Source organism: Alnus glutinosa, chromosome 14, assembly GCF_958979055.1.
Source record: "Alnus glutinosa chromosome 14, dhAlnGlut1.1, whole genome shotgun sequence".
Lineage (NCBI taxonomy): Eukaryota > Viridiplantae > Streptophyta > Magnoliopsida > Fagales > Betulaceae > Alnus > Alnus glutinosa.
The window spans coordinates 11,961,601-11,976,674 of NC_084899.1; the positions used below are offsets into that span (position 1 = coordinate 11,961,601).

The 15,074-nt window shown below is 38.5% G+C and overlaps 1 protein-coding gene across 1 annotated transcript; it reads left to right on the forward strand.

The window, feature by feature from the left end:
• Positions 1 to 7,917: 7,917 nt before the first annotated feature.
• On the forward strand, positions 7,918 to 14,847 carry LOC133857531 (lipase-like PAD4). The gene is made up of 4 exons (XM_062292795.1): positions 7,918 to 8,036; positions 8,123 to 8,456; positions 13,094 to 13,834; positions 13,982 to 14,847. Exons 1-4 carry the CDS (start codon positions 8,017 to 8,019, stop codon positions 14,750 to 14,752), a joined length of 1,866 nt encoding a protein of 621 aa, XP_062148779.1. The 5' UTR covers positions 7,918 to 8,016; the 3' UTR covers positions 14,753 to 14,847.
• Positions 14,848 to 15,074: the final 227 nt, after the last annotated feature.

Consider the following 15,074-nt stretch of genomic DNA (forward strand, 5'->3'; position numbering starts at 1 on the left):
TAGGATGAATGATGGGAAGATTGGCTATCAAACTGCAAATATTCAGGATGGTACTGTTCATGGCATTGAGGAGCATAATTTCCCATGGCTTGAGCTTGCCACGAGAAATCAGAATGGTTGCTCCAGTCCTGGTTGTAAAAATTGGAATTTAGTTCAAATCTCAGGCTGGAGAAATTTATGTTCATTTGCTCATCTAAAAAATTAGAGCGTTGTCCCCAAGATGAAAAATTACTCGAACTATGATAAGAATTAGAACAATATGAACATGGTCCATGTGAGTGAAAAATTTGAGGGTAGTTGATAGCAACAAGCGCCCTACAACTATGTGAAGTATGTTGTACAGAAAAATTATTGAAATCATCAAATGGAAAATTCATGTTTCACCCTCACTTGTTAGCTTTCAAATATCCCACAAACAAGACCAATTTTTTTTTTTTTTTTTTTTTTTAAAAAAAGAAAAGAAAAGAAAAAGATAATAAAAACAAACAAAAGATAATGCAAAGAAAAAACAAAAACAAGATACTAAAAAAAATTGCAATTTTTTTTTTTTGGACAAGAAAGCAAAAACAAATAAAAAGAAAAAGAAAGAAAAATTGCAAGAAGAAAAAAATAAAACACAATCTACCTAAATTAGTAGAAAAATAAAATCAATTTCCACAAACAAACCAATTCTCCGGCAACGGTGCCAAAAACTTGTAGTGAGTTTTAAATTACTCACAAGCGCACGAATCGTTTGCAATATAGTGTGTGCAAGTGCGAGGTCGAATCCATAGGGAATTATGTTGGAAAAATTAATTTCTATTTTAACTAATCATATTTTAACCTAACTCCAAATTTTGGGATTTTTATCATGCGAAATAATAACTAAATAAAATTGAATTAAAAACAATAGATAAAATGCATTAAGGTTTCAGAATTCACACTCACCAAATCAAATCACATATTCTCATGTTTGCAATAAAATCCTATGCATGTTCTAATTTTCATAAAATTACCTATAGAAAAATTCAATGAATCCATCATTTTCACAAATCACAAATCACAGTGAATATCCAATTTAATTCAAAACCATCAAATGTATCCGTTTTGACAAACAAATCACATTGGATATCCAAATTAAATCAAAAGATTCAATATATCTGTTGGATGAAACACATTAAATATCCAACGTTTACACATATATTAATTGAAACAATCAATTAAAAAAGAGTTTTAGTCTTTTAATTGAATTGAAATGAACATACATTCAGATTATACAAATAAAACATGAAAATACGAAATTTAATCAATGGTAAGGCTTCATCTTCATCCTTAGTTGATGTTTTAACCTTTCATGACTAAAAACAAAATACCAACTTTTATTAAGAACATAAGAAAATTAAAAGTCTTACAAAGAAAAATAAAACATACAAAGAGGAAGACATGCTCTCGGTAGTCATGTCTCGGTAGTGGCGGCTGGCTTGCGCCTCTCAACCCCCTCTTAGGTTTACAAAAGAAAAGCAATCTTTTTATTGGGTGTTGCTAGGGTTAGAAAAAGAAACCAAAATCACACCTCTACCCTTGTGTAAAAAAAAAAAAAAACATCTTCTTTGCTTTCTTTGCTCAATTCACGTATACAAGACTTCAATTTTTTTCTTGTAGGTCCCACGTAACAGGAAGCTTGGCTTTCCTCAATTCTTTTCTTCTTTCATTTCTTTTTTTTGGTCCTACACTTAACAGCAACCTTCTTGGCTTTCTTAAATTTTCCTCTCTTTTTGGTCTTCTACAAAATATCTCCTTCCTTTTTATTTCCCTTTTTTTTTTTTTCTTTTTTTTTTTTTTTTGGATTTCCACATAAATACCCTCATTTTCTCTCAATGACCTGCAAATACTAAAACACTAAAACTAACCAAAAACATTAGAAAGTAACAAAGCTAAAGATTTAACAATTGCAAATTAAGGGGTCCAAATATACAATATTTGGCACTCATCATTCATATATACTACAAAAATAAAAAAAAAAATAAAAAAAATCCTTTTTAAATTTTTCACGGAGTAACTGAACTTCTTGCCTCATTAAACACGGAATGTTCACGTCAAAAGGTGAAAAGTTTGGATTGGTTAAGGTTATGGCTAGTTTAGTTCTGTAGCTTTTTTGACTTGAGTTAGTAAGTTCTTAGGGGGTGTTTTTACACCTAGTACCCTAAAGCCATCTGGTTTGAGAGCATATTAGCATAACACTCACTTCATAGGTCAATTAGAAAGCTTAAGAGAACTAAGTTTTGCACAGCGTAAATTAAAAATAAATAAATAAAGCTCTGGTCATTTATTCTGATGAGAACCCCAGTGAAATTTGAGGTATTGAGTCATTACACATTCGATATAATTTGAAGCCTCATGATTATGTGCTAGTTCACTTTACACTAAATTGAACTTATAATGCCTCCGCCTGTCATTGGTAAGTAGTTAGACTTTGAATTTCCTTTTCATTTTAAAGTTGGAGTTTATCTTTTTAAGCTTGCTAATAAATGAAAATCATAGTTTTGGTAATGCTTCAATCTTTTAAATAACATGATTTGTATAATGTTTGTGGGTGTCATTCCTGGCAAACCCTTACGAGATTCACTCATCCACTAAGGAGTTATAGGGGTTTAAAAAGCTTGTTGCACTTGCGAGTAAAACGTACAAATATTTGCCTATTTATTTAGGTAGATATTTGCACTATAGTTAGCGGTGAAATTAATCCCCTATATCTTCTCCAGCTTATCTTACTTCAGGTTTGGCACTGTCAAAAAAGGCTTGAGCGGAATTCCAATTGGGCTCATGTGCAACACTGCTGCACCGAAGGGCTCGAGCGCATCTTCATTGGGCTCAAGAGCACCTTCCCAAAATAGTAGTATTGAAGCTACTGCACTGCAACCAGCAGTACGTTTGAACTTTTTCGTGTTAATTTTTTCTTTTAAACTTTCTGTATTCTTTTTTTTTTTTTTTTTTTTTTTTTTTTTTTTTTTAGAGTAAATGTTTGTTCGCCGATCACTTTCATTACCTACTGTATCGTGCGACACAAATATTGAACATGCTCAGAGCCAACTTTGAGCAGAAAGAGATTCTAATTTGCTAAGAGAGCATAACACTGAGATCAAGGCTGCGGAAGAAGAACAATCGATGTTGCTGAGGGATCGATATTCCATCTACTTATACTTCTCTGTCATGCCTTCAGCTGCCGCAAGTTGCAGCAGCTCAATATGAGATCAAGTCTAGTATTATTCAAATGTTTCCATCTTTCTATGGATTTAATAATGAAGACTCTTAGAAGCACCTCGATGAGTTTCTTGAAATCTGCTCTACCATTAAGATGCAGGATTTTTTAGAGGATGCGTCTCTTCCCATTCTCTCTCAAGGAGAAAGCCACGTATTAATTCAATTCCTTAGAAGCCCAACGAGCTATCATTAGTTTCTCCCAAAATGAGAGGGAATTGTTCCCTGAGACGTGGGAACGGATGAAGGACCTACTCAAGAAGTGCCCACACCACGTTGTCCTCAAGTTGCAACTTGTGCAATGTTTCTATGACGGGTTGACTAAGCCTCACAGATAGATGGTAGATGCCTCTTGTGGAGGCACATTTATGCTGAAAAGCGAGGATGAAGCATTTACTCTCTTTGAGAACCTTGGTGTGAACTCGATACAACATGCTTCATCCAGTCATAGGACGCTTGCTACTAAAGTTCCCAAGGCTCAAGGTATGTATAGTGAGTAATCCTTTGGATGTGATTGCCAAGGTGGACTCATTATCTAGAAAGCTCAACCAACTCATGGCAGCTGGCTTTGCTCCTACCTCAACACCTTACACTCATAGCAGCATGAGGCTTGTTCCTTTTGCGCTAATCTTTCACACCATGCGAACGATTGTCTTGCAGTTGGCCAATTATCTGACAATTCTCATGAGCAAGTAAATGCAACTTTTGCTAGATTGGGTAATGATCCGTACTCCAATTCTAATCACTTGGGCTGGAGGAACCATCCTAATTTCTCATGGTGAGCTCAAGCTATGAGAGATTCAGCTCCACAATCTCAGGGATTGCACAATCAGGCACATCAGCAGTCCACCAATCAAGCCTTCAATCCATCCTCCAACTACTAACCTCCCAACAGCAATAACAATTAGCTGCATATCCTCCTAGGAACTCGGCCTTTGAGGATAAAGTGTTGGCTGCTCTCAACAAACTTGAGGCAGACACTCAATTGCTGAATTCCAACTCCCAATCCATAGCCAAGCTAGAATTCCAAGTCAAGCAACTAGCTAATGCACTCAACCGGAGAGAGGAAGGGAAGCTTCCGAATCAACCAGAGGCTAATCCTAAAGGACACTACATGAATGATGAGAATGCTTTAAGTAGTTCTCATCATGAGCAGGTCTAGGCCATCACTACGCTAGTTGACAATTAGGAAAAGGAAAGGAAGGATGGGTAAATTGAAGGCCCGAAAAATCCAAATCCATACTTAGCCACTTCCCTTCTTGAGATAGAATATAAGCTCAGAGCTCAATTTCTTCAAGATCTCAAAGAGCCTATTGGGAAAGTGGGAATATAGCTCAACATCTTTGGAACCGCCCAGCACGCGCCATCTAAGAATGATTGTTTCTACATAGACATCTTAAAAGAATCTGTTGAAGGCTCACTTCCTGGAATTCTAACGAAAGATCATTTTTCACTTCCATTCATTTATCAACCATAGGATGTTAGTTTTGAAGTGTCTAGCGAAGACATTAAACTTAGCGCTTATGGGAGGCAACCCACTACATTCCCGTCTTTTTCTTTTTGTTTATTTTTATTTTGTTCTCTTATTGACACTTATCCTATTGTTTTTGAAGTGTCGGGCAGAAGACGTTAAACATAGCGCTCATGGGAGGCAACCTATTTCATGACATTTTTTTCTTTAATTTTGTGTAGGGCAGTTTTTCTCTCAGGGTTCGAGCGCATGTCTAATGCGCTCGAGCAGTTCCAACTCAGCAGGATGAGCTAGAGTGCACTTCCAGTTAGGCTCAAGTGCACTTACAGTTGAGCTCTAGCACAGTTGTACAGAGCCACATGACTCTTTTTATAATAGAAACCGGCTCATTTTTTTTCATTTCACATCAGAACCGCCCGAGCATATCTCTCCATACCAGCAGCATCTTCATCAGTTCTTCACCACTTTTCACTTCCAATCTCCTCTTGCACCTCGATTTCTCAGTTCCCAACCATGGCGAGATTCAGATTCATTCATTGGTGAAAAAAACTCCTTCCTCTTCCAAATCTAGGGCTAGTCATACTATTTTTCCCCGCGCCTAGCAAGTGTTTGATAACGTGCTCCAATAAGTTTTCATCATGCAAACAACTCGGGCTTCTACTTCTCATCACTCCAATGCCTGAAGCAGCTTCATTAGTAGTTAATGGAGGCACCGAGTGCTCAACCTTGAGACTCACTTCACTATCAAAGATGAGTTCAACTACCTTGAAGCTACCAAGTGGGCTGTCCGGGAGATCAAGAGGTGGGGCTTGGCATCATTGTTTCAACGGGCCACCGACACGGCTTACCAATGCCATGTCAAGTTATTCTACCAGAATTTATCATTTGATTGTGAATGGCCAAAAGTTCTATCAACTTCCATTGATGGGGTTCATCTTGAGATCATTATGGAAGACATTTCCCTTGCTCTAAAGTGCCCTCATGAGTGCCCGCAAGACTTGGTCAGATGTGATGGCACTCCCCACTATGGCATCTTCCCTATCAGCCTCACTGTGCAGGAAATGGTAGATGATATGTGTGGAGGCCGATAAACGAATGAGCATCACAACTGCACAAGCAAATCCTTGTTGCCACCACATCTCTAGTTTGTGGATACCGTCCTACAGAAGAATGTATGTCCTTTGGAGCACAAAACACAAAGACGAGGCTCATTTTTTACAGTGTTGTACGCCGTCCACAAGGGCTATTGGTTCTCAACCCCAACTCTTATCTTGGGCCAAATGCAAAAATGTTGGGACTGGCTAATCTTCAAGAGAACAAAGGGTGCGGATACTTGGTCCTTGCCATTCGCCTTCCTTGTCACCCAGCTACTGCAAGAAAAAGGTGTGGAATTTCCGGATCAAGTCTTCACCATCACGAGCTTTCCTAAGTTTGGATTGCAGCAATGAAACCAAAGCATCTCCCACATGAGACAGTAAGCCCCTGCCATGGAAGAAGATAGAACTAAGAAGGATGAAGTTGAACTGAGTCTTTAGAGCACAACCCAGGGGCATACTCCATGTTCGGAGGAATATCTCCAGTGACACCGACCTTGTTTGTAGCTTGAGATAGGAGAGAGAAAATTTTTGGAAATCAAAGGCACAAATGAAGGAGAGGATTCCAAAAAGTAGGAGAGGGGTATTTATACTAGAAATCTCTGGGGCACATGGCAGTGACTCAACGGCTAACATTTATTACCTCGGCGAAGACTCGAATCGTCGCATCATTGGTAGGCGTAACGGTCTAAATGTTAAGAATTGGGCGACGTTTAAGGTATGGAGATAGCTCACTACGAAGTGTCTGTTCAACTCCCGAGACATGTGGTAGCAATACAATGGATGGCTAGTGGTAATCATTGAATTCATCGAGTAAAAACCCGGACCGTCGTACACAGAGAGCGTAACGGCCAAAATGTAAGATGGGTCGGGCGACATGTGAAGTATGGAGATAGCTCATCATGACCAATGGCTGAACCACCAAATACTGGACACATGTCCCGGCTAACTTTACAGATGTGGAGTCCCAAGGGTTACAGCTGGCGAGAATTTGAAGCGTTTGCACGTTAGTGTCATCATGGCATGTTGTACGAAGAAGCGACAAGTTGCTTGGAGCCTCGGGACAAACTGTTTGAAGTCCCAGGAAAAACCAAGACCCAGGTCATAAGAATGGCAAGAATACCCATTATCCGAACTCCTAGCTCGGATAAGAAAATTGGGGGGTAACTATTGAGAATAATCACACTCGGCCCGACCACGTCAGGAGCTACGAGCCTTTCAGCCCAAATTAGCTCATGTGGAAATATGGGCCTTGGGCCCATAGATATGAGACAGCAAGGATAGGTGTCCAAGAGTCTCGGGAAGGTATTGTCCCGGGACTAACACGGCTGACCGAGAGTTTGTTATACACAATCCCGAATATTTTGGAATCGCGCCCTGTCCCTAAAACTCTGGGATTGACATTAATCCCGGATTTGCCTCCGTGAATCTCGCCTTGAGACTATTAAGGGAAGAGTCCCGATTTGGAAGGTGGACGACTCCTAGTTGAGACCGGATTCTGGTGGCGCTTCTAGGTCAAGGAAGAAGAAAGAGATATAACCCTAAGGCAGTGATGTTATTTATCACTCAGCCTATAAATAGGCCAAAACTTCAGATATGAAAGAGAGACTAATATTATTACGCTTGAATACACTAAACACTTAGACATTGACTTAGGCATCGGAGGGGGGAACATTGGCCAACCTTCAGTATATTCTTTCAGCTTTGCAGGTTTTGCAGCAAACGTGGAACGTGAAGAACACCGTAGAGCGAGCTGTCACGCCATACCGAAAACTGTAACAACATTTATAAAATGGTATTTAGCACTAGTATATTATAAAGGTTACTTGTATATATATAAATCACAACGACGACCTATCAAACTATATAGCAACGAAATTGCCACTGAGATTGATATAAATTAATGATGAAGGACCAAGCAATCTTCTCTTGACCCACGGTCTCTCTCTCACGCGGTATTTGAAGTCCAAATTGGTCGCTAGAATAAAAAAATAGACTACATTATTTTTAGTGGGGCCTAAATACATTACATGACATATTGACTCCATCCCAAAATCAAACCAAATTAGAAAATAGAATCATTATTATTTATTATTATTATTATTATTATTATCACCAAAATGCAATCCCACTCACCATTTCCATTTCACACCCCCCACTCAGCTTTCTTTCTCACCAAACACTCCAAATTAACTTTCGTGGAAGGACTACTCCATGGATGCCGAAGCTTCACCGTAACTTATTCCGCCTTACTTTTTCTTTTTCTTTTCCAGATATGAATTTTTGACCATGAAATTTTCTCTTGAAACTTACATGTCAGGTTTGAAACCAGCGAGATGTTGGCAGCTTTCTTGGCGTCCACGCCCTTGCTACCCGAGTCATGGAGCCTATGCAACGTCGCCAACACCACTGCGCCACGCAGTTTCATCACGAAGCAAGTCGGAGATGTGGGTTATCTTGCTTTCTCCGGCATCCAAATGGCCGGAAGCTCCGACCCCAGCGGCAGAAACTTGGTGTCATTGGAGAGCGCCGGAAACGGGCTGTTCGTTCCACTGCACCGCCATTATGAAGGAGAGGAGGAGCCGGTCATGGTGAATGCAGAGATGTTACATATCTTCCTCTCTCTGCATATTTCCTCAACCCTCCAAAACCAGGTCAGTTACTTCATATAATCTTACAAAGCCTTAATTTTATCATCATCAAGAAGACTATCGATCTATGACGATAAGGAAGAGGTAAAAATTAATGAAGTTCAATCAAATTCTGTCCTAATTAAAAACTATTTTATATATATATATGTATATAGATATAGATTTTGTTTTCATATTCTTTTCCAAACATTTGAGTTGATTTTTAATTCTCCAAGACTAGCTCCTATACCTTTGACTTTTCAATGAAATATTACAGGATCATCAGGGTATAACACCATATTTCATATGCTAAAAATAATCAAATTGGTGTGTCTTTATATATTTGAAGTAGTATAATTATATTTGTCTGTGTTTGTATCACTGAGTTAATGATGTAATAGTAACAAGGTAGGTTGCCCCAAGTAGAACTTTTAACGTTAAAGAAAACCATAAAGGTGTTGTGAAAAAAGGGGGCTTCTAACAACTCGATCGAAGCAGTATCTAGTTCTGTCGAAAAACATAGGAAAACAGTTAATAAAAATGGAAAGAATGAAAGCACTAATTAATTAATTAATTAAGTCTAGCTAGTGGAGTGTGTGAAAAGGGCGATTGGAAAAGGTTGAAAAAGTTGATTACTGATCCCTATCTATATATATATATATATATATATATATATATATATATATATATATGAACGTAAGTGTGAATTAAAGAGAAAAGCGAAAGAAAGAAATTAAGAAAGAAAAAGAAAAAAAAAAAAAAAAAAAAGCATAGAACTATATATATATATATGCATGCCTATAAAGCACTGACATCGATCTCATTCTCACTAGCTAATTTAAGCAATTGTAAAAGTTGGTAATTCAGAAATAACCCCAAAAACTCCCCCTCCCTACCCACCTTCCAAAAAAATAAAAAATAGAAAGAAAAAGAAAAGAACGAACCATCAACACGAGAGTCTTTTTGAATTGTAGTTGGGAGGTCAACTTCAAGCTTTGATCAAAAAGTTACGCTGTGATCGATCAAAATTCCCTTCCATCGAGCGCACGAGTCTTTTTTGCCGTGTTGACTACATCCATTTTTTCCAATGTACAAATGCCCCGTCAAATCATACACAACAAACTCTTTAAAATTTCTTTAAATTTGATTTTATATATATTTTTTTTAATTGATTTAGTTAATCACTTTTTAAAATCATTCAACAATAAACTCTTTAATTTTTTTTCGTTATAAAAAAAACTATCATATATATATATATATATATATATATACACAACTGTTTCATTAAATGCATTTCATCATTTAATGGATTTCTACGTACAACTAATTAATTTCACAGTCCGAAATATGTTTCAACCATTTCATTCAACGCATTTCAACCAGGTAAAGATTTTTTGCAGCTTTTGTGGTTGTGTAACCCAATTAATGGAACAGTAAGTACGCTCAGATGTATTATTTGGACAATTCATCTCAATGTACAACTCAAGCTACAACTGATTGGGTTGTCAAATATTTATATGTTGTGTAGTATAAAATGATTGATGTAATATAAAATTTGAGAATGTTTTATAGAAAAGTGAAAAAATTTTGTTTTGTAGTGAATTATTTTATTTGAATAATAATAAAAAATGATTGATGTGATATAAAAAGTATAAAAAAGTTAGAATGTTTTTTATTTGATATTTTTGAAAGAAATGAAAAAAAAATAAGGAAGGAATGACAATAAGTTGTCAAACTAGCCCAAAACCACTTGTCAAATTAACTAACAATCAACGCCCAAAATCAATACCTCCAAATCCAACATACCCAGCAGCCATTAATTAAGAAGTGGAAGAATATAATTCACAAACCAAAACACTAACGTACGCGTGTTAATTATAACTCTATCAAAATACCCTCCAAATCACAACTCCTCGATCGGTTCCCAAACAACCGAAACGAAGAATTCATTCAATTAATTTATAGCACCACCAGAATTTAAACCCAACAACAAAACCCCCAAATTTCAGTCGATACATACATGAGGACTACCAAAACTAGTGTAATATATTATATCCATCGATCAAACTAATAGATATTGTGATGATAAAATTTAGGAAAGATGAGGGTATGTACGTAATATGCATGACATATATATATATATATATATATAATTGTCAAGTGTTTTATAGTGGTAGTAGTAGAATTAATTTGTTTAGCTAGGTCGTCAAAGGGAAATGCTAAACCCACAACCCTTTTTTCACAACTCTATCACAACTCTACTCACAATGGTGTGGGGCCCACACACATTGACCCCACACCATTGTGAGTGGAGTTGTGACGGAGTTGTGAAGGGGTTAATCATCTCCCGTCGTCAAAACCTGGGAATAAAACAATTGATCACGTCATGCACACAGACTGTTGATTAGTAAGCGGCATGCAGATACACGCAGACACACCCACCCAACATTTTCCGCTAACTAAAAACTCCATCGCTAATGCACTTGTGTTAGTTTTCTTGAGTGAAAACTTAATTAATTAATTACCTCATTCCAATAGTTTATGTTTAATGTGTTTTTGTGTTAAATTATCACTTATTATAAAAATTTAAGCCGATAAAAAAAGGTAAATTTAATTATTTAATAAATACTTTAAGATTCTGTCTTAATATAAATTATAAAGCTTTTTTTTTTTTTTTTTTTATATATATATATATATATATATGGAAAAACTCCAATTTTACTTTTGTCTCGACAAGCTTTTTGTTATTATTTGCTATCATACATGATGTATCGTTTTATCATATTCTTAGATTTTTAACAACTGGTTGGTTACGGTTACTTCGTAGAAAGTCCTTTCAGACTAGTACTACACCACAGGGCACAGACCCAACATGCATGCCCTTTTTCTTTTTTCTTTTTTCTTTTTCTTTGTAAAGAAAGTGGCTTTAAAAAATAAAAAATAAATAACAAATCCTTCTGAACCACCCCGTGGGTTTTATGAGCCCAAGTCCTAACTGGCTGATTTGCCAATTATTTTCCATTCTATTTACGAAAATCTTACTTCCTTTTTCTAACACTTTTCTGCTTTTTTTTTCTTCATTGGGCAATAGCAATAAGAAATTAGCCACTTGAACAAACAGATACTCGATTGACCAAGCGGTGACTAGGACTTTGGACCAAATCAAATGCAATTAATACTCCGTTTGTTTTGGCGTAAAATGATTTTCGGAAAATGATTTCGGTATTTTATGGTGTTTGGTAGGGGCGAAAATAACGGTCAACGAAAACCATTTTTCGCTTTGACCGTAAAACCTTCTTTAATTTTTGAAAAACGATTTACGGTTTTTAAAACCGTAAATCGTTTTCCAAAATTATATTCTTCATCTTTACACGCACGTTTGATATCTGACCGGTCGAATCCGGCAATAGTCGGTCGTTCGAAAATAGGCAGCACCGGAATCCGGCATCATCAAGTCACTGGAATAATGCCGGCGTCGGAATCCGACCACCGAAATACTGCCGGAATTCGGCGACATCGCCGAATGCCGGTGGAATCTTGCCGGAATCCGGCCATGGACAAAAACCGGCCGGAATCCGGCCTGATCTGACTGATCCGGCCAAAATGGCTGGAATCTGGCCTGATTTGACCGGATCCGGACACTGATCCGGCCGGATCTGGCCAAAATGGCAGGAATCCGGCCTGATCTGACCGGATCCGGACACTGATCCGGCCGGATCTGGCCAAAATGGCCGGGATCCGGCCGGATATGACCGGATCCGGACACTGATCCGGCCGGATCTGGCCAAAATGGCCGGAATCCGGCCGGATATGACCGGATCCGGCTACTGATCTGGCCGGATCTGGCCAAAATGGCCAGAATCCGGCCTGATCTGACCGGATCCGGCCACTGATCCTATTGAGATCCGGCCAAAATGACCGGATCCGGCCGGATCTGACCGGGCCCGGAGGTGTCTTGACGGAATCCGGCAATTTTGGCCGAATCCGGCCAAACTTGCTCGCAGGATTCCGGCGACGGCGACCGGTCGTTGCCGGATTCCGGCAACAGTTGCATTTTCACTTTACCTAATTTTTTCGTGCGAACCAAATGCCGAAAAATATTTTCGAGAAAATAATTTCTTTTGAAATTGATTTCATCGAAAATATTTTACGACGGAAACCATTTTACGTTGAAACAAACGGAGCATAAATGGAAATCTTTTTTTTTTTTTTTTTTTCCCGCTTTCTAAACATTGATTTCAATTTCTTAATGAGTTTCTTTTGATCCTTATCTTGTCTTCTTGTGGTTAATTTTTTATCTACTAAATATATAGCACGTATTTGGTGAGACTTCTTGAATTAGTAGAACTTTCTTTGGTCAATTTTTTATTTGCATGTTGATTAATTAGGTCAGATCTAAATTGTCTTCTTCGTCTTCTTCTTCTTCTTCTTCTTTATATATATATATATATATGATCACCACTCTTAATTATTGAGTAGTACTTCAAAATCATTTCAAAAAAAATGTCAGTAAATTTGGTGAGTAAAGTTGAAGCAATGAAATTAACGATAAGGGATGTACATGTGAACATAGCTTAATAATTCTATTTTCTTCACAAAATTTGTTAGTCCTATGAAAAAAATGATGATTGACAAGTCGAAACATGCATGCATGGAAGCAGATGCGGGCACTAAAGGAGAAAAGCAAGTCAATAATCATCACGGGGCATTGCGTAGGAGGAGCAACTGCCTCTCTTTGTGCTCTTTGGCTCCTCTCTGACCTCCATTCTGTGCCCTCTCCTCCACCAGTCCTGTGCATCGCTTTCGGCTCTCCATTGCTTGGCAATGCCTCCCTTTCCCGAGCTATCTTGCGAGAAAGATGGGGTGGCAACTTCTGTCATGTTGTCTCAAAACATGACATCATGCCAAGGCTGCTCTTTGCTCTACCATCCGGCCTCTCTCAGCTTCATGTCCTTCTCCAGTACTGGCACCTGTCTATGACTTCTCCACACTACTCTTCTGACAAGCTTGCTTTCCAATTACGCAATGAAGAAATATCTGATCAGCTCTTACGCTTTGTCTTGCTTCATTTGCACGCGTTAGCACAGGCAGAACAAGAGACGCCGACCACAAGTACTAGTACTACTTCATTTTGGCCATTGGGGAGCTACTTGTTTTGCTCTCAGGAGGGAGCAATTTGTGTCGACAACGCTCTGTCTGTCGTTAAGATGATGCATTTGATGCTTATCACAGCTTCTCCAAGCAGTAGCATAGAGGATCATCTCAAGTACGGAGATTATGTTGGGAAAGTTTGTGTTCAGTTTTTGAACCAGAGAAGCTTCATGCAGGCACATCTTCTGCCTGAGTCGAGCTATGAAGCAGGGGTAGCTTTGGCGTTGCAGTCGTCAGGGATAGACAGCCAGGTATATATTGTATTAATGCCATCAATCTATATTTGAATTTTGGATGCATGCATGGGTTAATCGATATGTACATTTCACAACATCAATATATTGTGATTTTCTTTGCAATGAGGTGAATTTAATTACTTGATTTTTATGTACGTGCAGGAATCAGTTGCCGGACCGGCAGAAGACTGCCTAAAGATGGCAAGAAAGATGGGTCGCACACCAAACCTGAACAGTGCCAAGCTGGCTATTAGATTATCAGAAGTCAACCCTTACAGGGCTCAGATAGAATGGTACAAAGCATCCTGCGATGAAACTGATAATCAAATGGGGTACTACGATTGCTTTAAGCAAAGGGAAACCTCAAAAAGGGACTCCACAGTTAACTTGAACCGGTACAAGCTTGCCAGTTTCTGGAATAACGTCATCGACATGCTGGAGAAGAATCAACTGCCTCATGATTTTCATAGGCGTGCTAAATGGGTCAATGGCGCCCACTTCTATAAACTCCTGGTTGAGCCTTTGGAAATTGCTGAATATTATCGACAAGGCATGCACCGTGTCAACGGTCATTACTTGAGCCATGGAAGAGAGCGGAGGTTCAAGATTTTTGATAGGTGGTGGAGAGAGAGAAGGGTTAGTGATGAAGAAAATAATCAAAGGAGCAAATTCGCAAGCTTGACTCAAGATTCATGCTTTTGGGCAAGGGTGGAGGAAGCAAAGGAGTGGCTTGATGAGGCCAGACGCGAAAGTGACAGAACAAAGCTGGCTTTGTTGTGGGAGAAGATTCATGCATTCGAAAGGCATGCAAGGAAATTGGTGGAGATTAAGGAAGTCTCTAAAGATGTTGTGGCAAATAATTCAAGCTATAGTAAGTGGGTGGAAGAATGCAGAGCATTGAAATCACAGATGCTGCAGTACCCCCCTCCCTGAGTTTCCAAATTTTTCAATGAGGAGATGCTTCCTCAGTCTGTACTCGAGGATAACGATGCTTTCTAGTGTTTATCTTATCTATTTATTTGGATGCATATCTTTGTTGAAGTGTTCCACATCGCTAAGATTTCCTTCACCTGGGCACTTTATAAGCTATGATGTCTCCTCCTCTCTTAAGGCGTCTTAGAGAGAGGATTGGGCCTTCCCTCCCGCTGCCGCTCTGATGCAATACACGTGATTGGACAATAGTGTCACACGTGAGGGGGCGTGTTAAGTATCCCCCTTTCCTAAGGTGTCTTTTGAGAGTGAGTAAGGCCCATGG

Coding starts and splice junctions, on each gene's coding strand:
- LOC133857531 (XM_062292795.1), top strand. CDS start 8,017: ATGGATGCCGAAGCTTCACC. Junction 8,457..13,093: donor CCTCAACCCTCCAAAACCAG/GTCAGTTACTTC, acceptor GCATGGAAGCAG/ATGCGGGCACTAAAGGAGAA. Junction 13,835..13,981: donor CGTCAGGGATAGACAGCCAG/GTATATATTGTA, acceptor ATGTACGTGCAG/GAATCAGTTGCCGGACCGGC.